We start from the raw sequence: 24,200 nt of genomic DNA, 5'->3' as shown, positions 1-24,200 counted from the left end.
ATGATGCATCAGTGGCACATCAGCAATCAGCACTCGCTAATACAGACTTATGTACCCGCCAGATCCCTGCACTGTGCAAGCTTACAACGTCTTGTGGTGCCATCTCAAAAATGGAAAAAGTTACTCTTACGTACCTTCTCTGGATCTGTTTCACACCTGTGGAATGATCTGCCCACAGCTACAAGAATCTGCTGAAAACACATCTCTTCTGTCAACACCTGACCGATTTGCTCTGACTTCCATTTCTTTTCTACTCTTTCTGTCAAAAACAAAACAAAAACGCTTTGTATACTGTGGTAGTCTATATGAGACCATTTTTTACTGCACTTATGCATTTAGTTGTACTTATGTTGTTCCATTTGCTTCTATTGTAAATGTATTGCACTCAAATGTGTCCCCACACTTACACTACTGTATTTTCCTTCAAAAAATTATTATGAAATCTTACGTTTTATTTACGTTTTGCACACATACCTGGGATTACATCCAAACATTTCATTACCCTAAGACATGCTGAAGTCTTGCTGACATATTTTTTCGATCCAGATGAAATCATGCAGCTCCTCTCCACCCCCCTCTACTCCGCTCAGCTCCTGTGCCCGGCAGCGGGCCGTTGTTTTGCCAGTATGGTGTGGTCAGCCAATCCTTTTAAATTGCTCTCATCCTGTCCTGTTTACCTGAGCACTGGGGCCTGTAATAAGATAATGATGCTCAATGCATTCCTCCCAGGACCACAGCTTTACTTCACCACAAACGTGCTTTTTGTCAAGGGGCCTACTGTAAGAACAAACTCACACTTTTTGAAAATAAAAACTATTTGTCTAGATCTGGGGCTGAGAGTTTTCTCAAACCACTTTTGGTTTGTACCATATTCTAGATGTCAGTGGCCGTTTGTGGACACGGCATTAGAAAGGTAATACATAAAACAAATCTGTCATCATTTATTCACCCTCATGTTGTTTAAAACCACTATGACTTACTTCTTCCATGGACCACCCCAAAGAAGATATTAAGAGTTGTCAATTGGATCCAGTGTTGTTCTTCAAAATACATTCGTTTGTGTTCTGCAGAAAAAAAGAAAGTTATATGTTTGAAAGGACAAGAGGGTGAGTAAATGATGAAAGAAAATCCAATAAAGACTTTACCTTCTCAAACTTAATCTGCTCATGTTGCTGCTGGATAGTGTTAGGTTTGAAAAATAAGGGCTTTGCATGCAATTTAATATCATATTTTGTTTATTTTGACTTTTTACTTGGTCATTTGGCAGGTTTGTCACACAAAGTTGATAAAGTTGAATCAGGGGACATTTTAAAGGGGCAGTTTTTATTAAACCCATTGTCTTTTGCAGAAAATAAAAGTGAAAAGATAATAGGAGGGGTTGATGATGTAACTTTTAGACTGTCAATTGATTTGTGGTAATTGGGATATTATAGCAGCATTTTTAAGTTGAAGTGCCAGATTTGTCTCCGTTGAGGCATTGCTATCTTTGCTAAAGACCACCGAGAATAAAAGCACATATTACAGTGCTGCCATTAAGTGAAGGATGACTGGATGAGTGCAATGATGTGTTCAAAGAAACAGTTCACCCCAAAATAAGCATTCTATAATTTACTCAGCATTGTTGTAAATCTGTATGTTATAGTGCTTGTTGCATTCTGTTAAACACAACTTGAAGGAATGCTTCTGGCTAATATATTATATAATTTGAAAGTGGATGGGGATTGGTGGTGTTTTAAGTCATCCAAAAATGACTTAAAAAGCACAGGATAGTGTAAAAGTTACTCGATTTAACATGTATTTTCCGTTAAACACAAGCGTTCAATGTTATAAGAAATGCTTCTAGCTACTATTTTCTATATTATATAAAAGTGGATGGGGACTGAAGATGTTGACCTCCAAAAATGACACGAGAAACACGGAATAAGTTACTCGACGCATTTTTTTAACATTTATTTTCTGTTAAACACAACCGGAGAATGTTATAAGGAATGTGGTGGCTTCTTTTTTCCATAACATGAAAGTGAATGGGGACTGGAGATGTTGTATCACAAAGAGCTGTATTTATTTACTTAAAACAGCATCCTATATATGTGTTTACATACATTTAGATATGCACAGTACAGTGTGTAATGCTGTAATGCACTGCACTTCAGTTGTTTGTGGTTGATGCTTTTTAATGTGACACGTGCGTCTCTGTATGATTGTAATTGCTGCAGTGCGGCAGGCCGCTGTGTTTGTGTGATTGTGTTGTGTGTCTATTGTCTGTAAGCCATTAAAGCACTCTGTATGATGTCGGTGCCTTGTGGCAGACAAGATGACTTCATTCACGCTCCGTTCATGGGTGTCTTGACAATGCATCCCCCAGCTGGCAGTCTGATACACCCGTCCACGGAGGCCATGTGCCCCTGGACAGCATCTGATCAAAGCTCTGATGTTGAACTTTGACCTCTGCCACTTTGATTAGGCTTTGACATCTTAACGTGGAATAAAGAAAGCAGAAGTGTAGCGAGTAATACGGAGAGACATGGCCGATTCCGTTCACTGAATGCTGAACTGATGGACGCTGTGCACTTTTTTCTCCAAATGAACTGATTCAATTGGGGTCAACATTTAGCAAGAAACACCTTTCATGGCTTTAATCGCATTAAAACGGAGTAAGACTTACCATTAAGAGATTGTGAATGATAAAATTTCATTTTCATCTCCCAAGTACACATTTTCTACTTTTTTATAGAAAGAAGTTCAGAGTGTTTGTTTTTAAAGCGTATTTGTTATATTCCTTTACCATCAGAGAGAGGAAAAAGAAATCCGATCAAATCAAATACATTTTCTATCAGGGCTAGCTAAAGTTATAACTTATTCTATATAAACAGGACACTCATCCTTTTTTTCTCGATCTCGGTCTTGAGTTCTCACTTGCTCTGCTGAGGCCGGGAGGCTGACTGCTCTCTTCAGACACTACAGGATGATCTGAGAAGAATAAGTCTCTTTCTGAGACTTGTGAAAAACTCAATTGCACTGCTGTGTCTGAGCGTAACAGTAATTACAGCACAGTGCCCCGCTGAGGGTGAGAATTCCCTCTCGCGTGTTTGTAGCACCGGCTTCAACACGGCTCATTCAGCAGAAGTCAGCTGCCCTTCGCCCCTGGAGGGGAGAAAATCAGTAGCTGTCAGTCATTTTTACAGTTCACCGTTGTGTAGTTCTCTGCCACGCTTTCAAACCAACAGTCCACCCCTGACTGCTTCGTTCTGGTTTGACTCTGTTAAATAACAGCCGTGCAAACTTATTCTGATATCTATTGTCTCCATTCTGGTTATGTCACTGCAAGTCCAAGCTCATTTACATTTTTGTTTTCGTTTGTGAAGTTGCAGGAGTTTTTTCAAGTCAGTGCTCTCAGTAGTACAAGGATTTATGAAAATAGATGTTTTCTCATTTCCAACGTAAAGCGTTAGTTCACCCAACATGAAAATTCTGTCATAATATATTCACCCCCATGTCGTTCAAAAACGTTATATGACTACGTTCTGTGACACCGCTACGTACGCTCATCCAATGACATGAGTTGGGGGCGGGACCACCTAACCCTAACCCTAATCTTATGGCAAGAGAAATGTTTGAGAAATGTGTTTGTTAAATCATAAATGGATCTTAAAATGACATTTAGTGAGTAGCGGCCCATAATTTACCTTTAAATATTAAGAATATCATTTGCCGGCAGAGATAGACATTTAGTTTCTCTTTTTGTAAGGATGCACTGATGTTTTTTTAATGAAAAGATAAAAACTGGCTAACCAGCTTTGTTTTTGTTTATGTGCTTCAGAGGATGTGTAAGCATGTGTGTGTAAGAGATTATGACCAATTCTGTAGCAGATATTGTTCCCAGTGATATTTTCTTGGCCAGAGTTAGTGACCTCGTGTAAAGATATATCCTGACATCGAGGAGCAGGAAATTAAAAATCTCTCAGATGTTGCTGGCCGCCATTCTACATTTACAAAATATGAAAGAATATTAGTTTGATTTAATGAATCGTGTGGATTTTGTTGTTGTTAGTAATGGATTTGCACTATAAATGTATATACTATTTGATAATACCTGCCTCATACTTTGAATTCATATTCTTGACCTATCGATTTTATGGTGTGAAACTAACAAGAAAATATATGGGATGTTTGCTCAATACCAAACAAGTCAGAACCATCAACTAATCTATGAATATTTCATCATAGTATATGAAATGTGTGTATGTTGTCTGTCAAAATATGTTACAGCCCCTGGCGTGTACTGCCTGTGAATTACATCTCTGTTTGATGTGCCGTTCTTTTTGTTTTCATCTTTAAATTTTACATGAGCACATTTCACGGCTGTAATTCTCTTGTCCAGCAGAGGGTGCTTTTGTGTCCACACAGACAGACAGACAGATTTGCTGGAAAAGGAGAACTTGCAGAAAAAACTTTGGATAACTTTTCTTTCATGTTTATTTTCTTTTTCCTCCTCCTCTCTGTCTTTGGTTGGTGAGGATAGATAGATTGCGGGGGTGTCACGGCAAGCGGCTCTGTCGTATGTAATGGGGCATATCTGCTCAACCCTGCCGCCGCCTTGTCTCCTTTAGCCTCAATTTCTCCTCATATTCTTCCTTGTGTTTTGAGGTTTTCTGTAAATCAGATCATTTTTTTGGTGAAGAAAGATGCTCTTCTGCCAAACTGAATAACTGTTACCGTAGCTTTTGCCTGCTGCAGTCACATTTAGTGCTGTGTTAGCTAAGGGTGTCGGGGCAGGGGGTGTTATTTCAGGAAGATTAATTATAAAGAATATGATTAAAAATCCTCATGCACCCATTATAAGGATTTTGCTTACTGTGGGAGTTCAAGTCTGAAGGAACTGCCTTAAAGGAAAAGCGTGTTATTTCTGCAGCAATACAGACACCAAATACTATACAATTGCAAAAATGCTTTAAAAAGTTTTTCTGAACAGTTCCATTTGCCATCGGACGAGCAAACAGATGTTACTCTATTGGTGGAGAAAAATGTTGGTGTGTCAGGCTGTTCAGGACAATGAAACAATGTTTCATAGCGCCACGGTGTACACTTTAGTAAAATCGGCTTATGAACGGCTTACTTTGCATGTTAAATTGGGATAGAAACGTTTCTCAGCAAATGTGATGCAATAATACAGTATGTGTGTCAAGTAATAAATTCAATTAAAAACTGCCATTATTGACACTGATAATATTAACACGCACACTGGAGCAGCGTACAGTTGGTTCCGCTCCAGGGCTCCTGAAGGGACACACAGGCTCATGCGCTGAACGCCAGGCAGCCGCATCGCCTTGGCAACATCTAATGGCTGTCAGATAGGCATTGCCACTGTGATGATGGGATTAGATTAGATTAGGTTATGCTGATTTCCCAGAACACACACACCCGCACACAAACTGTCAGTGGCACGTGTTCAGTGCTTCAGAGATTTCGTGTACAGCAGTTGTGTTATAACGGTTTATTTATTATCTCTGTTTGAGTCACTGACCTGATGTGTGATCCAGTTACAGATACAGTGTCAATGTACATTTGATGTGAAAATAAAGGAATATAAGGTGTGGTACATTTTTGTAGATTCATCTGTGATGTAGTGGGGGACTAGCCACGCAAGACCTCTTGAGACGTGTGCGCCTGTCCCTACCATAGTTTCATACAAATAAAACATAAAAATCACATGTTCTTCAAATGTTTCATTTTCTAAAGGGGTGTAAATAAATGAACATGTCAGAAGGAGCTTTATTACAAAAGTATGTTTACACACACAGGGAATTTGAGTTTAATGCAGAAGAAAGTGTACACATGATGCAAACATTAAGATGATAATTTAATAAAAACAATAATTAATCATGTCACATGATGAAACAACCAATCGATGTAAATATATTTATGACTGCGGAAACCAATGTAATGATTTGAGAAATGTTTTTGTGTTACAGAATCTTAACCACCCTGGGCTCGCAGTTTGACTTGAGGACACTGCGGGCCGTTCGAGTGCTGAGACCCCTCAAACTGGTGTCAGGAATTCCGAGTACGTATCTGATGGTTAAGAACACTGCCGCTTTTATTAATGTGAAATATTGATCATCAACACCTGTAAATAAATCTCTCTCTGTCACTTTAGGTCTTCAAGTCGTACTAAAGTCTATAATGAAGGCGATGGTTCCTCTTCTTCAGATTGGTCTGCTGCTCTTCTTTGCCATTGTCATGTTCGCTATCATTGGTGTGGAGTTTTACATGGGAAAGTTCCACTTCACTTGCTTTAAAATTGAGACAGGTATGTTTACTTCAGAAACCACAAATCATATATTACAGTAGAAAGAGACCGTTATTTCAGATTTCCACCTCGCTGATAGTATTTACTCTCCCTGCACCTAATGTGAATCTTCATGATTACTCTTTCTAAATAAATGAACAGAAAGTCCGCTTAAGGTAAAACGAGGCTCTCGCATTTACAAACTGCTGCTTTTTAATGTTTGCCATTGCATGCATGTTTTTAAAGTCTCTCTTTCTTCTGTATTTGAAGAGAACTCAAAAATCATATTATTTTTTATGTTTTCATGTTTTTATTGTGTTAGTTGTGCTGTATTATTGAGTTATTATGGCTTAAATTTAAACAAACCAACTGCAGTTTGATTGACATTCATTGGAATGCACAATAAAACAACAGGTTAAACTTAGTTATCTCTGTTTGAGATAACTAACTCTTCATTTGTGTCTCTCCTAAGGAAAACAGTCATTTGTTGTTCGATAGATTTTTTGATGCGATGCTGTGAAGTATTGTAACGGTCGTGTATCACATGAGTCTGATACTATTACACACGTGAGCGTGGAAATATTTCTTGCGGCCTCTTGCATCTGCACAGTATGGCTCTTGAAGATGAGCACATGAGCTCTGCCGTGGCAGCTGAGGCCGAGTGTGTGCATGTTTGTGTATTTATGTACCATATTTGCGCGTCCACGGTGTGAGGGCGCTTGACAGGCCATTAATGTACCGTGTGTGTGTGTGTGTGTGTGTGTGTGTGTGTTATTTGAGTGTAACACAGTGTGTGTAATTAGCTGGTGTTAGTAATGAGGTTTCGACTGAGCCGCTAACATGTGCGCAGCTGCTGGCTGCTTCACCCCTCAATCAGCAACATCAGCAGGTGCTATTATGCCTGACAGAGAGAGAGAGCGAGGGGGAGAGAGAGAGAGAGAGTGAGTGAGAGAGAGAGAGAGAGAGAGAGAGAGAGAGAGAGAGAGAGAGAGAGAGAGAGAAATCCTGACTGGCTCGGAGAGGGTGGTCTCACTAATTTGCTATTCAAATACATAAACCCATTGATCTCAGTAATAATGCTTAAATATATTAAACACACTGTGTGTGTGTGTGTCACCAAGTTAGAATGGGTGAATACGTAGAAAGTGGAGCTATGTGTTGATGTATTTACATTTAGTCATTTAGCAGACGCTTTTATCCAAAGCGACTTTAAAAGAGTTCAAGGAGCAATAAGCGATATGTCATACAGGATCAATTATACAATTGGTGCACATACAAGGTTACTAGTTTCAACAAAAGCCAGACCTCTACCTGTTGAGAGAAGAGGTTGGTGTACATCATTTTGATCCAAGCTTCCGTGACTAGAACCTGATATGGGCTTCAACGGGTAGCCAGTGGAGAGAGATGAAAAGGGGTGTCACACGAGTCCTTTTGGGCTGTTGGAAGACGAGGCGTGCCGCTGCGTTTTGAACCAGCTGGGGTGGCTTGATAGCCTTTGTAGGAAGACCAGCGCGGAGAGCATTGCAGTAGTCCAACCTTGAGATCACCAGGGCCTGGACAAGGAGTTCAGTGAGATAGGGTCTTTCCTTTCTCATGTTGTGACAGAAGCTGGAGAGGGTATACCATTGTCATGTCTCTGCATTCAGTGTTACTCTGTTTATTTTACTTTTCTGTACTTCCTTTGCCTGAAATAGTGGTTTGTGTTTGTTCGCGTGTGTGTTTAGGAGAACGGGATGGTGATTATCCATGCGGTACAGAGACTCCTTCAAGAACATGTCCCAATGAAACAGAGTGCAGGGGGTATTGGAAAGGACCCAACTTTGGCATCACAAACTTTGATAACATCCTTTTCGCCATCCTCACAGTCTTCCAGTGCATCACCATGGAAGGATGGACTGATGTGCTTTATCACGTGAGTAGCTGTCATCTGCATCTGACAACTTTCCTTGCACACTCAGCGATCGCTACACATTGGTCAGTTTATGAGTTTGTATTTAGATTGGCCACAGGATGTTGAACTGGAATGAGAGGAAGAGGGATTTACTGAATTGCAATTCACAGAAATTCAACAGAGACATACACATTATGTATACAGTATATGCAAATTCTAAGCACATCTCAATTACTATTGTTGTGTGGACCATTACAGTAAATGACCGTATACTGTAGTATATCATAGTAATTTCTACACTTTGTTAAAGCATGCTACAGTATTCTGTAAATTGATAACCACTATATTATCTAGAACTGTTACCACAGTTTACTATAGTACTAATAAGTATACAGGATTCCTACTAAATATTTTTATTATTTTTCCTTATATTCTAATTCTTCATTAAGTCGTCATTCTTTATTTACTTTAGAATTCCTCACAACTCTGAAACTTTCTGACTTTTGCATCGTGCTTCAAAACATCTGACAGTCTGTGTTCTGCTTGTCTGAGTGTTGAACTCAAGAGACCGTCTTTCCGCAAGGCTGCCGAATCTGTTGCTGATGTGAAAACATAGTGATAGAATGTTGCTGTTTAATTGCACGCAGTCAAATAACATATGCAAACAGACATGTTCACAGAATATAGGACCTTTTGACATCGGACCCCCGTGTCTACATAAGAACCATCTGTTCTAACCACAGGTCAGCCGTTATAAAGACATCGCTTGTACTGGACTCTCTGTGGTTCCCCGACAGTCAGTGATGTTTCCAGGGAGTGTCGACTCAGGCTTGCTGAATGACACCCATCACCTCACAGTTTACAAATCTGTGCACGCTGCCAGAGCATGGTGTTGGGCAACATATGCCACATTGTTACCACACTGTTTCCCTGTCACAGAATGTGAGAAAAATGATGTTGAGATGAACTCCAATTGTACGCTGCAAGCCGAAATTCGCTATCTTTCTTTCAGTTCCTTTACAATCTTTCCTTTTGCTCCGCAATCACTGTTCTGAGGTTTTTCACACAGAGGATAAACGCGTGTAAATGTGTCGACTTGGAATTCAGGCCACATGACACCACAGACTGGTATGGCAGAATCTTTTCTGAGAATGCTTTTCCTGTAAACAGGTCTCTGTGAGAGTCAGGTTCATCATTTCAGTGTCAATTTGTAACTACCGGAGCTTGTAGGTAATCGGCTGCTTTTAGCCCAGGGCCTTGAAACTTATTTCACGCAGAGTTATTTATAATGTCATGGACGAATGACTGCAATTGTAAATCTATTAGCATTGATAAGCATTGAGCTATAATTGGTGACAAATAGAGTGTAAATGAATTCATATTGTTCATCATAAGTTCTAAATCTGCCCCAGAAGCAGCACATTAGCAAGTGTGTGTTCAGTTACTTTCACGCCGTCTTTTTGGGGACACCTTTTTTAAACGGAGAAAAGAACCGGGGAGAAATGATTGAGATTGAAACAGGTCTACCCAACTGCTAAAGATAAAGTGGACGATTTAAATGCTGTTTAATTTTGGAATAAAGAATGAACTACTGTACATCAAGAAGTGAGAATCATGGCGTACATTTCGGACTTTCCTCCAGCACTGCGAAACCGTGATCATGTTATTATTATGCTTTATGAACACAGCTAGGTGTTTAATACAACCTGTTTCATCTAATTTGAAAAACTTTTACTGGCTAGATCCTGTGTAGTGAAGTTACACTCTGTAGTGAGTTTACATGTTGCTAATAACTAAAGGCAGAAATATTTGTTGTATCCACAAAGTGCTATATCGTGTGTACTGTTTTCAGGGTTTATTGGTTTTCTAAGGGACATTAATAGGATGTGATTTTTTTTATATAAAGTTTCAGAATTTCAAATGTCAGTTTTCTGGATGTCTTCATTGAAATGAGCACGACTTCTGTTTGATAGTTATAACTAATAAGGAAGTAAAGTGGGTTTATGAAACGGTCGACTCCACCAGGGCTGTAATAATGTCTTTAATGGAATGGCTGAGGACGAGCTGATGTTCTTCTTGATGTTATGCTGACAATCATCTGCTGTATTTTTATTTTTGTAGTGTGTGTGTGTGTGTGTGTGTGTGTGTGTGTACACGTAATACGTGTATTTCAGATCTCATTAGCGCGAGCTGAGTCACCAGCCGTTCGTGCACCTTGACCCTGTCAGACAGCCATCACAAGTTGTCAGACAAATTCCTGTGCTCATTAAACATCTTTAAAAATAGTCTGTCAGGGGCTGGATGGAGTATATTGGATTTCTATTTCTCTCGCTCTCTCTTTCGCTCTCTCTCTCTCTCTCTCTCTCTCTCTCTCTCTCTTTTGGATGCAATTGATTAGAGTGACTTTAAAAGAATGCACGTAAAGGGGTGTTGTGCGTGCTTTGTCTTTATTATTTCAGTTTCCTATTTAGAGTGAGAAATAAATGATGACAGAATGGCTTGTACAAGTCATATTTATCTCCCTGTGAAGACTCACAGATTAGTGACGCTTTAGCTCGCCGATCTGACGGATTATTTAGAAAGTGATTTAGAAAGGTAAGCTGGCATTGCTGATAAAACGGCATTTATTGTACACATCCATTAAAAAAACAAGAATCACTTTTCGAGTCAAATATATGTCTTCATGTTTCCGTTTGTGATGTGTAGATTTTAAGGGGATGGTGCAGTCTTACATGCTGTAGTGATAAATTGCTTTGGTTTGCCAGGGAAGTGCAATTCCCTGAGTTATTCCCTCATCAGCGGAAGGGACAATAGATAACATCCTCTGGGTACCGAACAATGACTGTTTCACACGGATCTCTCCTCCCCATCATCCCTCTTGGGAACTCATATAGTACATTCTGCTCAACTCACTGTTGCTTAATTAGGAGTGAAATTCCTCAGTGTATTGTATGCGCAGACAGTCTGCTGTATACCAGTGGTGAGCGGTGACTTTTTTCAAACAGGTATGCTCAGTGGTAAATCCAGCTGAGGCCTTTCCTTTGAAAAGATCCCCACCCTCCCATTACATTGCCACAGTAGGTTTGAAGAGGTTTAAAAAAGACCCTCAAAGTCATATTTATTTTATACAACAAGTAGTTAAGTCTACGTGTTACCTACCTTTGTCTGCTGAATGCTATTGCTTTTTTCTCAAAATGCTTCATTCACAGATACGGTATTACGTCGCCTAAAATGTCTATGTTTTTAGAAACATTATGGCTTTGTTTTAATAATGGTTCAACTCTTTATTTTTTTTAAGAATTATGTATCTATAAAACTAGATCTTTTACCTTTTTGTAGGAGGAGTTATTTTTGGAGGATTGGCATCCACAAGGAAGACATCGCGGGTAAAAGTAGTACAGAACACTGAAAAAGTTGCTCTCTTTTAAAACTAGTGGCACCATATATATATATATATATATATATATATATAAAATTATAATAATTCATTACATTTATATAGCACTTTTCTGGGAACTTAAAGCGCTTTACATGGAAGGGGGGATCACCTTTAACCACCACCGATGTGCAGCATCCGGCAGCCATATTGCGCCAGAATGCCCACCACACACCAGCTTATTGGTGGAGAGGAGACAGAGTTACAAAGCCAATTAGTACGTTTGGTGATGATTTGGAGGCCATGATGTATAGAGGCGAATAGGAGAATTTGGCCTGGATGCCGGCGTTACATCCCTACTCTTATTCGAAGGATTTTTGGTGCAATCTCAGTTAATAAGAAATGTTTAATGTGATACACAATCAATGGCATTGGCACCATCAGGGTGAATATAGAGAGCGTGAGAACCATCAACATGTTTTGTTTGTGTCCTAGAAAATCTAAGTATACAGTATTTTAAGACTTTGTTGAGATCTCTTCTGAAGCTCAAGTGGAGATATGTATAATAGTTGTATGTATAATTTAGTGCCGTCATCGATACAAAAAATAACCCAATTTGGAAATGAATCGCGATCAGTCACATGATTTACACACTATTTTTGCCGGCACAAGTATAATTGTATGTATAATACTTATTTGTGAAATATACTTACAATAACATGGATAACTCATCTCATATATTTTCGCAGACCAATGATGCCTCGGGGAACACCTGGAACTGGTTGTACTTCATTCCTCTCATCATCATCGGCTCCTTCTTCATGCTTAATCTTGTCCTTGGTGTCTTATCAGGGTAAGTTCTCGCTCTGTTTATCTGTTTCCTCCTTTCTCCAGGTTTCCTTTTCAGTGTATGGTATAGAGTCATTAAAAATATAAGTAAATACCTTTAGTCAACTGTGACGTTTGAGCCTTGGCCCTCTGGGCATGCGCAAACAGCCCCCCAACACACAAATTTACCGTGCGTGTGGCGTCCGGTGTGGACACGGTGTAATTCGGCAGCTCAAATGATATTGCATTTATCAAACTTCAATGTACCGTTTCGGGGCTCGAGCGCAGGATTGCGAAGATTGCACAAAATTGTAACCATTAGCGCATGTCTAGCTTTAATTTTTTGCTAGTAGGTATGCTTGTGGACCACACTGCATACAATGTCCATAGGTTCCATATGTAATGTGGACTAGCCTGGTATGTCCACCCGCAAAGACCTGGCATCCCTAAGTTTGTTAATGACATCTGTCCCTGAAATGTTTTAGACATGTTAACCATGATGTTACAATAGTAGTATTTAGTAAATGTATTTTACTAAATTTATTTTATGTATTTTACTCTTTTATTGTGAACTATTTTTATAATGCTGATTTAGTTTGGAATTTACAGGCCATTCATATTTCTTAATGACCATTAAATTATATATAGTCTCTGACAGAGAGAGTTGGCCATTATTCTTACAATTGAATCAAAACCAGGTGATATTTTCACTTCCAAATAAATTTGCACAATATTTGCTGATATTGAGTACTAGATGCAATGCTCATGGTGTCACATCCAGATGAAGTTGCTTTATTTCCTGGACGCTCAAGACAATCAGATACTTTAACAGTAGATCTCAGAACAACCTCTAAATACACCGTTGACATCAGTAAATCCAGAATATCCACTCACTGAAAAGACAGATTTATTGTTGTTAGATATTTTACATGTAAACTTGGCATAAATATAAGCATACATGTATCCATGCGATGATAAACAGCTGGACATACATTATAGTTATTATGAAGTTAATATACGAACATTAGAGCATATGCCTAATATATTCTAATGGTCAGGGATTATAAACAAAAACATACTTTTTGAGATTGAGCCATCAAAGCTTCCTTTTCGTCTGTGTTTGGATTCTTCATCCAGTTCCATCCCCAGTGCATCCAATACCCTATCTATAAATTCATCCTCGCGTTTGTTCCACTCTTCTTCATTCAGTGTCTTTGACCACTTTATTGTATGTCAGTAAATAAAAACAAAAAAGCTATTTTTATAATTCGACAGCGTGATCAGGACACGACACGAAGATCAGGACGTGAGTTCAGCACTTTAAATAGAACCATTAAGAAGCTCACATAATTTGAAACAAACGTGTAGTATAATGCAATGTATGTCGCTTCGGACAAAAGTGTCTCCCAATTGTGTAAAATGTAAAAAAATCTTATTGTTAAATGTTTGTAAATTCATAATCCATTTCTCAAGGCTAAAATAAAGTGGTTACATTTGCAGAATTATTTAAATAGTAATTTATCAAGTAATTTCATAACCACCTAAAAAGAGTCTTACAGTCCATAGCTTATACACACTAAGAAAGGAAAGCTGCATGTATTTTAGCCATGCCCTGTTATAAATGTGGAAACGTGCAAATAAAATGAAATAATGCAAAATTGCACACTTACCCTTTCCCACTGTGAAATTGAAATAAGTTGTAACTTAAGAGGATATTCCTTTAAAGTCCTGTTTTTTTCAGAAAACACACCTTATCTTAAAGTTTAAGTGGGCGGTTACAAGTAAAGTGAAGTACACAATGTTTTTTTAACATTCTCACACGTAACAAACAGACCACTCCTTCAACCTTATTCATATGGAAGTTCTGGTCATGTCTTTGTCTAGTCTAGTCTGGCCTGTCTGTCTATTTTACTTTTACTTTCTTTTTTTTATTGACCAAATAAGTCTTTCCTTTTGTCTGGCAAAATCTGCTTATGTTGTCCTGTATCATGAGTTTAAAATGTAGACATCCCCTAAAACTACACTTTGCACAACTGTTGCTTTACATTGATCTTGATCTTGAATGCTTTTGTGCACTCGTATCACTAACAGGTTTCAGAGTGTCCTCTTGGTGTCTGGTCACTGGAATATCAATCTTGACATCTTCCATCTTCTGATATTGAGTACTAGATGCAATGCTCATTGTGTCATATCCAGATGATGTTGCGTTATTTCCTGGATGGCCAAGCCAATGAGTTACTTTAAAAGTAGAGACTAAAACATCACCTCTGTATACACTGTTGACATCGGAAAATCCAGAATCTCCACTCACTGAAAACACATGGGTTTTTAATGTTAGACATTTTTTTCTTTTGAAAAATCTCTTATATACTGAAAAAATGAATTTACCTACCTGTCCAATTTACTTAATTTAAACAAATTAAATCATGACATTATCATGTAACTTATGACATGTAATGTTTGGCACTACATGAATGATTTGTGCTGAATATAATTGCAGATGTCCCAGCATGCTTTGCACAAGAGCTTTGCATAAAGCAACAATGGAAAGCATTGTTTTCAAATTTCATGCATCATAATATTAGTTACTTTGTGCCTCTAAACAAACTGTAAATGTTAATTAATTGTATACATTTTTTAAAATAGTAGACTGCACCTTTATGTGTATTGTGTGTATATTTATTCTATATAATTATCAATAATATTATATTTGATCCATTTGTATATGAAGAGAAACATACTATTGGGAATTGAGCCTTCAAAGCTTCCTTTTAGTCGGTGAGATGACTGCTCGAAATTTTTATCTGGATTCACCACTAGTGTTTTCAATACCCTGTCGATAAGTTCATCCTCACGTTGCATCCACTCCTCTTCAGTCAGTGTCTTTGACCCTCTGAGCCACCTGAGGATTCCTGGCCTGCTTCCCTTTTGTTCTAGAGTGAAGTATTCACCTCTATTTCTTGTCACCATCTGTTGAATCATCCTTAGCAAGTCTCTGACCTGAGCTCTGTTATTCCATTCATTCTCCATCACATGATATCTGTTTTCACACTTACTTACCAACTTTTGCAAAGCTTCACCTTCACATGCAATGTACTCCTCAACTGGTTTATCCTTCAGCCAGTGTCCCTCAGTGAACAATATTATAGTATGTCTCCAGACATTCTCTCTAAAAAGGCTCATGAGCTTCTCAACGGTTTGTTGAGATTTCTTTGTAAAAGACATGCGCAAAGGTAACACTAGCAGGAATGCGTGTGGTCCTGGAGAACAAACTTCTAGACTGCATGAAATTTCTTTTTCATTTTCCAAAGTTGATGTGGACCAGCCTGGTGTGTCCACCACTGAGACATTAAGTCCCTCAATTTTTCTTTGTTTTGTTACACATTTTCTTGTATGGACTTCATGACCCTTGAAGAAATGACAAAATATTGCTTCTTAATTGGTCTATTACAAGTGCTGAACAGCTAAATTTCTTAAGGGACTCAAATCACAGAAAATATCACAGAACATAAAAATAGTTATTGATCATGCAGCTAATAGGCAAGAATACTGTGTAAAAGTCTTTGGTACATTAGTGTTTTCACCCCAAAAAATGGGTGAGAGCTCACCATCAGCTGTCTATTATGTCTTTTATTGCAGGTAGGTGTCTTGGAGACATTGCCACAGTGGATTTAGTTTGTACGGAGCCGTTGAAGGGACATTGGCGGAATAAAAAAACAGAAGACTTTCTCGTGCCTTTCTCTTTTTTCCGCCTTCTGGTTTTTTTTCGCCAATGTCCCTTCCACGGCTCCGTAAGTTTGCCTACATTTTTTTCTCTTTCTTCGTTTGATAAAAGCATGGGCGTCGGGACCAAGGTATGTGGTGGGACACGACCAATGATATTGGACACACTCACTTTTACCGTAGTCCATATAAATTAAATCCTTTCCGTTTCGACACAGTAAGGTATATAATAATAGATGGTGTAAATTATTACATTTATTCAAATGATCAAATGGATGCCAATTTATTGGAACAATAAAGTCCTCCCTACTACCCCTGACCTCACCGTACGCTTTATTATTAAACACCTGTTAGCCATTATTCGCAAATATTTTCTTCATTTTGATAAAAACAATATTTGTACAATATGATATGTGATGTGAAAACGAAGAGTGAGTTCGACAAAAGGCGAATTCAGACGTAACGTCAAAACTACGTATCACACGACGATACCACAGAAGCTGCTGTTTCGCATTTTAACATACGTTTTAACATTTTAACTATGTCACACATAGTAATAGATGGACTCAATGAGGGTGAGACCAGATACAGTATCTGTGTGGAGCATTGGCTCAGGCTGTTGTCAGACTTCCTGTGCATACAAAAATCACACAAGACTATTACAAATAATACAAATAAAAAGTGTCTCAAAGCGATTTTTGTGGTGAAAATACCAACATGCTTAAGACTTTTGCACAGTATATTAAACGAAATCTTAAATAACACTTAACATGAAAGGTTGATACCTCTGCCAGTGTGGACTCAAAAACATATCCTTGCAGAATGACGTTCCCTGACGTGCTCTTACCGACCCCCTCTGCTCCAAGAAGCACAATCCTTACATCTGAGAGATTGTATTTTCGTTCTAGTATTGATGAAGAAGTTCCAGAGTGTTTATTATATGACATATTATTGTAGTATTTATTTGTTATATACAGTATATACTGCTCAATTTTATTACCATAACTCACTCGTGATTTTACTCACGTTACAGAAGTAGCAGGCTAAACACTCACCTTTAAGCAACTCTTTAAGGATATGTACTTTCTTTTTCACATTTATCTTGTTAGTACTGGCAGTTTTTATCTTCTCTTCAAGCTCAGTGGCTGGATCACTCTTTATTTCTGGAACATAATAACAGCCGTTGTTCTCTGTCACCATTTTTTCAATCTTCTCAGGAAGTCCCTCGACCTGTGTGCTGTCACTGTACTGTTTACAGTTTAAAACGTGGTATCTGTATCCACATTTCTCCATCAGCCACTCAAGGCGTCCTTCTTCTGTCTCGATACGTTCCTCAATGGTTGTATCGCCAAGCCAGTCTCCTCGAGTGAACAGCACAATTGTATGATTCCACACATTTTCCCCTAAAAGACTCATGTGCTCTTCCACAGCCGTTTTATAAGCCTTGTTAAAAGCAGTGGCAATGGGAACAGTTACCAAAACAGCATGTGGTCCAGAAGGGCACAGATACACACTACGTCTTATCTCAAGTTTATCCATCTCTGATGTGTTTTCAAGAGGGCTGTTATAGTACCAGCCTGGAGTGTCCACCACTGTTATCTTTCTGCCATGTACTTCAGCATGACCAACTGCACAGCGCACCGTTGTTCTTGACTCATCAACCTCAAAAGCTTCATCCCCTAGAATGACATTGCCTGCAGAGCTTCTTGCAGCCCAAGAAGCTCCAACTATCACAGTCCTTATATCAGTTAGATGTTGTGGCCCATCTAAAGAAGAACGGTTATTAAAATATTCAAGGTTATAGCATCACATTTTTTAAAAGTAAATATACACCATATTTTCATGTCCATTGAGTCTTATGATAATAACAATGCACTATACCTCTGTTGTCAGCTTGAAGTTCAGGTGTTTTTTTACCCTCCGTGATGGTTCTTTGTTTGTCTCTTCCCTTTGTTGTTTTCTCTTTCTTAATCATTGCAGACATGCTTTGACTGATTTCAAGACATTGGTCATTGTTTTGCGCCACGAATTTCTCAATCTTTTCCAGCAGCGTGATAACTTGAGCGTTGTTGCTCTGGTTGTTAATATTAAGAATGTGGTATCTGTTGTGACACCTCTCTAACACCTGTTCAAGATCTGGCCATTTTCTAACATTGTTTTTTAAAGAACTCTCATTACATGGCTCAATTGATGTGAACAACACTATAATGTGTCTCCAGACCTTCTTAGACAAAAACATCAGTTGTTCTTCCAAAGTCATTCTATAGATACATGGAAATGCTAAATCTACAGGTATGACCAGAAGGAAGACGTGAGGTCCAGGAGGACATAGTGTTGGACTTTTTAAAATTTCCAGTCTATCAAACAGTGGAGTATTTTCGATATTGTAATGCCACCACCAGCCAGGCGTGTCAACAACAGTAAGGTGTCTTCCATTTACGTCTCCTGTTGCTTGAGCAGATCGAGCAGTTCTTCTACTGGTATCAAAAGCATTTCTCCCCAAAAGGATGTTTCCTGCTGAACTTTTTCCACTTGCTTCTTTCCCCCCCAACTCCCGACCCCCAATCATAACTATTCTTATCTCAGAAAGTATTTTATCTAAAAAAAGTATTTAAAAATTATTTCCACCCTAAAAGTAGTATTTGCAAGCAAATGGGAAGTACAAAAAATAAGGATTTCAAAACTTACTGGATCCAGAGGTAGAGTCTCTCTTTGTCCTGTCTTCTGACATTTTTATCTCTGCTGTAGTTTCTAAATTATTGGATTGTGGCGTGTTGCCGTGTACAGCAGTGGTGGATCTGTATATTTTTTTGCGAGTTTACATTGTTTGTTAGCAAGCCTTTGAACTCAGAAAAAAAGGTTTAATTCGTCAGTATAGCTTGATTTTTGTGCGTCAAACACAAACCTGTCTTTCCTGCTGGTGTTGTGTAACAGCTTAAATGAAAGTGAAGCAAATTGTAGAACTTTTAGCAAGGGAGTGGCCTATTCACTGTATACAATTAGCAGCCTGCCGAAGATTATTCTTTTGACGTTCCACCTCCACCCTAGCCAAACAATCTCTTGTTGTCTTGTTATATACACTACTTTATATTGTATATTTATACAATAAACTTTAATAAGTTATTAGTTTCACAAAGTTCCTTTTTAAGCATTGATAATTACCTGTATTACAATGAATAGTCATTTAGTTATTTTAAAAGGCAATATAGTAAAATAAATCTTAGATTAGCCTTAACATGACACCCTTTAGTTATTTTATATTTTGTTATACTGTATACAATATCAAATTGATGGCTGCAATGCACTACAAGACTTGATCTGAACAGATTTTCTTTTTAAATCTTACACTTTTTGAAAGTTTCAGATGGAAACACACTAACTGATCAAATCTTCAGACTGGCACAGACTTTCTGCAACAAGTCCTGACTGAAAATCTGGGCAAAATCTGAGCAAAAGTCTTTTATATTTTAGCCTTTAATCACAAGCATCCTCTCCAATAACACCGTGGTTTTCTTGGGCATTTTTTTTATTTGAAAAGAATCTTAAGTTGTGGTGCAGATGATACCAGAAAGAGAACCGTAAACTATTATAGCTATTATAATTTAATAAATAATGAACTGGTTGATGATTATTTACTACATTGGTTCATTAATTTAAAACTGTGGTTCTATAGGACAATAATTAATTAATACAATTAAAAGCAACTGAAATGTATCAGATCTACTGTAAATGAGGCATGGTAAAACAGGGATGTCAAATGTCCTGCAGTATTTCTCGAGCTAACAAGGCTTTCAGCAAGATGTTTTAAACCAACATTGACAGTGCAGGACTGAGTTTGGGCACTCCATTTAGGACAATATCAATTTGACTTTCATTACAAAAATCTAAATTATTACAATTCCTAATAACCTACTTTCACCAACCCTTGGAACAAAAATGGTCCATAGTTAACCATGCAATATACGGATCATGCCTAAAATGAAAATGATCTTGTATGCTTTTGCTTGGTCATGTTATTTAAATATTTCATACAGTCCATGTCATTGGTATTGTGTTTGTGAATCGGAATATCATCTTTTAGACATTCCCTGTTCGGATCTTGAAAACTTGATGTTGTGCTCATGGTGCCGTGTCCAGATGATGCTGCATGTCTTGGTCTGAGCCATTGACATACTTTGTCAGTAGGATCCAGGGCATCAGCTCCAAATGAACTGGTTCCATCTAACAGGGAATCTCCACTCACTGAAAGTCATGAAATATTGTTAGGTGTTTTATATATACATTATGCATCATTTACAATAAAATACATTCACGTTTGTAATTGGTTTAAGAAATCGGGCTTTAAGGTGATTGGGGACCATGGGATAAAACTCAATAAATAATACTTAATAAATATGTCACTCATATATAGTATGATGCACTTTGTGTATTTACAGCTTTTGATATATGATGACTATTCATTGTAAGAATAAACAGAAACATACTATTTGGGATTGAACATTGAATGCTTCCTCTTCGTTTGTGATACAACTGCTCGGATTCTTTGTTGAGATCCACTGTTGCTGCCTCCAGCATCCTCTCTATGAGTTCATCTTCGTGTTTTTTCCACTCCTCTTCCAGGGTGTCACTAAACATCTGGTGCTCTGTTGTTGTTGGCTTTCTTGCATTGTTTTCTAGAGTGAAGTATTCACCTCTGTTTCTAGCCACCATCTGTTCTATCATCTTCAGCAGACTTTGTACTTGAAGTCTATTTGTCCAGTCATTTTTTAGCACATGATATCTGTTGCCACACTTTCTTTCTATCAAGTCTTGCAGAGCTTCTTCTTCACATGCAATGTACTCCTCAACCGGTCTGTCCCTCAACCAGCGTCCATAAGTAAATAATATTATAGTATGCTTCCAAACAGTGTCACCAAATAGGCTCATGAGCTCCTTTACTGTTTGTTGTGATCTTTTTGTGAAGGATTCATGTACAGGTAACACTAGCAGAAATGCATGTGGACCTGGAGAACAAACCGTCAGACTCTGTAAGATTTCTTTTTCATTTACTAGAGTTGATGTGGACCAACCTGGTGTATCCACCACTGAGACCTGACATCCTTCAATTTGCCTTTGTTTCATCACACATTGGCTTGTTCTTGTGTGGATAATAAAATCCTAGATGGAATAAAATAGTGATACAATTAAGAGAATATATTATTGATAATATACAAGAAATAAGAAACGACCACTTTGACATTAAAGGTATAGTTCACACCCAAATGTCTTTCTTTCTTCTGCAGAACCCAAAAGAAGATATTCTAAATCATGTTGATATCTAAACAGCATCGGTACCCATTGACTGAATGATGACAGAATACATTTTTGGGTGAACTATCCCTTATAATATTGTTGTTTTCACGTTATGGGAAAATGTACCTCTTCTGGCGTCTTCTCAAACAAATGTTCTTGCAGAATAATGTTTCCTGATGTGCTTTTTCCGACCCTTCCTCCTCCAAGAAGCACAATTCTCACATCTGAGAGAGTGTAGTTCCTTTCTAATGTTACAAAGAAATTTATAAAATGTGTATTATCTTAAAATAATTGCTCTTAGTCTTATTGGATGTATTATGAACAACCGTGCTGTTCACTTACCCTTTAGCAGTTCTTGAAGGATATCTCTTTGACGTCTCACTTTCATAATATTTCTTTTTGCAGTTTTCATCTTTAGCTCAAGCTCTGTGGATGGAATACTGTCTGTTTCTGGTACATAATGACAACCATTGTTTTCCATCACCATTTCCTCAATTTTTGCAAGCAGTTCCAGGACTTGTGTGTTGTCAGCGTGCTGCTTACAGTTAAAGACATGATATCGGTTCCCACACTTTTTAATAAGCCACTGGAGTTGCTTCCCCTCGTTTTCAACACGTTCCTCGATGCTTGTATCTCCAAGCCAGTCTCCTCTGGTAAACAGCACGATTGTGTGATTCCAGGCTTTCTTCCCTAAGAAATCCATATGTTCCTCCACAACCTTGTTATAAGTCTTGTCATAAGTTATGGCAATTGGAACAGTTAATAGAATGACATGTGGACCAGGCGGACATAAACATACGCTACGTCTAATCTCCAATTTGTCCAGCTTTGAAGTGCTCTCAACATGAACGTTACAGAACCATCCTGGAGTGTCGACCACCGTTATATTCCTACCGTACACTTCAGCACGTTTTACCTCACAACACACTGTTGTTCTTGAATCGTCAACTTTAAAAGCTTCTTCTCCCAGAAGGATGTTGCCTGCAGAGCTCCTTGCAGCCCATGCTGCTCCAAGCATCACAATCCTTACATCAGTTAGATGTTGTGGCCCATCTAAACAGGACATGTGCATTAATAAATGTATTTCACTTCATATTGGTGTTTGATATTAAGTAAAACAGTGTTGTGTAATTACAAGCATTAAAGGGATAGTTCACCCGAAAAATGAAAATTACTCGCCCTCAGATTTTTTCAAAGCTGTTTACAAATCTTTTTTGCTAAACACATGGGAAGAGATTCAGAAGAATGCCAGTAACCAAGCAGATCTCATCCCCTTTGACTCCTACAGTATTGGTTTTCCCTACTATGCCAGTGAATGCGGGATGAGATCTATTTGGTTTACAATTTTCATTTCTCATTTTTTACAGGTTTGGAATAATCTGAGAGTGAGTAAATGATGACAGAATTTTCATTTTTCGGTCAGCTATCCCTTTAATAAGTACATCAGTTGTATTTTAGTTTTTTCTAAACCCTGAAATGTGACCGTAAACATTATCTATTGGGCCAAAATATATATTAAGGCCTACATGTAGTAATGTCTTACCTCTGAACCGTGCTCTGAGTTCAGCTCTTTGCCTCTTCACAGCAAGAATTCTTTGATTTGCTCTTTCTCTATTTTCCTTCTCTCTCTCATCAGCTACATAGATGTTCCTGCCAATTTTTAAAGTGACGACCATTGTTTTGCGCCACCATTTTCTCAATATTTTCCATCAGCGTGATAACTTGAGCGTTGTCGCTCTGGTTGGTAATATTAAGAATGTGGTATCTGTTGTGACACCTCTCTAACAGCTGTTCAAGATCTGGCCATTTTCTTATCTTGCTTTTCAAAGAGCTCTCATCACATGCTGGCCCGGTAGAAGTGAACAACACTATTATGTGTCTCCAGACCCCCTTAGACAAAAACATCAGTTGTTCTTCCAGAGATATTCTGTAGATACTTTGAAATGCTAAATCTACAGGTATGACCAGAAGGAAGGCGTGAGGTCCTGGAAGACATAGCGTTGGGCTTCTTATGAGTTCCCGCCTGTCAAATTTAGGAGTGAATTCCACAGAGTAATGCCACCACCAGCCAGGTGTGTCAACAACTGTCAGATGTCTTCCATGTACATATCCCATAGCTTGAGCAGATCGAGCAGTTCTTCTACTGGTATCAAAAGCATTTCTCCCCAAAATGATGTTTCCTGCTGAACTTTTTCCACTTGCTTCTAGTCCCATTAACTGCCGACCCCCAATCATAACCATTCTTATCTCAGATAGCCTGGTGTCTTGAAGAAAGTTAAATGTAATTTAAGGTCACTGCTATGAATTCGCCCAATATTTGCTAGGAGTATATTAAGACATGATCAATGCATAAATGAAAGTAAATGTTGAAATTTACCTGGATTAGATGTCTGGGAATTTCTTCCCTGGACCACCACGTGAGTCCTTTGATCTGACAGGCATTTATTTCTTGTTTTCTTAACAATGCCATTAAATGATCACATCGATCCTGTCTGTTTTATTGTTAGCTGTGCAATGACATACATCACCTTAATATGTTTATACTGGCGTACGTTGTTTGTTTCAATACAAATGCTTCTAGGAACACATAATTCTCCTATATTTATATTTGTAAGCCCAGTCAGATCTTTTGTGTCGAAACATACCTTTCTTTCTCTTCTAGAGTTTGTTTTGATGATAACACCGGGGCATAAGTGAAACTAGTGATTCACTTCCTCGTAGAGTTTTACTGCCGGGTTGCCATGTCTTTAAAATTTAAGTCATCTTTGCTGTGTTTTACCAAAAATGTTGCTGTTTGCTCC

General features: G+C 38.2%; 3 protein-coding genes across 3 annotated transcripts in view; 1 reads left to right on the top strand and 2 right to left on the bottom strand.

Moving 5' to 3' along the window:
• cacna1bb (calcium channel, voltage-dependent, N type, alpha 1B subunit, b) overlaps positions 1–24,200 on the top strand; it is a 102,473-nt gene that overhangs the window by 31,775 nt on the left and 46,498 nt on the right. Inside the window, exons 5-8 of the mRNA XM_079486355.1 lie at positions 5,973–6,064; positions 6,158–6,310; positions 8,014–8,201; positions 12,306–12,409. Of these exons, the coding sequence (XP_079342481.1) occupies positions 5,973–6,064; positions 6,158–6,310; positions 8,014–8,201; positions 12,306–12,409 (537 nt within the window). The remainder of the gene's footprint in view (positions 1–5,972; positions 6,065–6,157; positions 6,311–8,013; positions 8,202–12,305; positions 12,410–24,200) is intronic.
• LOC306911100 (GTPase IMAP family member 8-like) lies at positions 14,426–19,036 on the bottom strand (the record flags this gene model as incomplete). The annotated part of the gene is made up of 6 exons (XM_079486174.1): positions 18,796–19,036; positions 17,989–18,705; positions 17,163–17,873; positions 16,893–17,011; positions 15,126–15,792; positions 14,426–14,598 (listed from the first exon to the last, which is right to left on the bottom strand). Exons 1-6 carry the CDS (start codon positions 18,836–18,838, stop codon positions 14,426–14,428), a joined length of 2,430 nt encoding a protein of 809 aa, XP_079342300.1. The 5' UTR covers positions 18,839–19,036.
• LOC306911207 (GTPase IMAP family member 8) lies at positions 19,623–24,116 on the bottom strand. The gene is made up of 6 exons (XM_079486356.1): positions 23,777–24,116; positions 22,943–23,663; positions 21,742–22,452; positions 21,526–21,644; positions 20,592–21,264; positions 19,623–20,349 (listed from the first exon to the last, which is right to left on the bottom strand). The coding sequence occupies exons 2-6, from the start codon at positions 23,073–23,075 to the stop codon at positions 20,081–20,083; spliced, it is 1,905 nt and encodes a 634-aa protein (XP_079342482.1). The 5' UTR covers positions 23,076–23,663; positions 23,777–24,116; the 3' UTR covers positions 19,623–20,080.

This window comes from Barbatula barbatula (genome assembly GCF_947034865.1).
Source record: "Barbatula barbatula genome assembly, chromosome: 22".
In the NCBI taxonomy this organism is placed as follows: domain Eukaryota; kingdom Metazoa; phylum Chordata; class Actinopteri; order Cypriniformes; family Nemacheilidae; genus Barbatula; species Barbatula barbatula.
The sequence above is the reverse complement of the archived record's forward strand: the minus strand, read 5'-3'. Positions and strand labels throughout refer to the sequence as shown.

What these genes read in the sequence shown, in the direction of transcription:
- LOC306911207 (XM_079486356.1), bottom strand. Translation starts at nt 23,075, where the DNA reads ATGGTCGTCACTTTAAAAATTGGCAGGAACATCTATGTAGCTGATGAG. An exon ending in CCTTCAAGAACTGCTAAAGG is followed by an intron (nt 21,645 to 21,741) that starts GTAAGTGAACAG and finishes TTGTAACATTAG; the next exon opens with AAAGGAACTACACTCTCTCA. An exon ending in TTGAGAAGACGCCAGAAGAG is followed by an intron (nt 21,265 to 21,525) that starts GTACATTTTCCC and finishes TATTCCATCTAG; the next exon opens with GATTTTATTATCCACACAAG.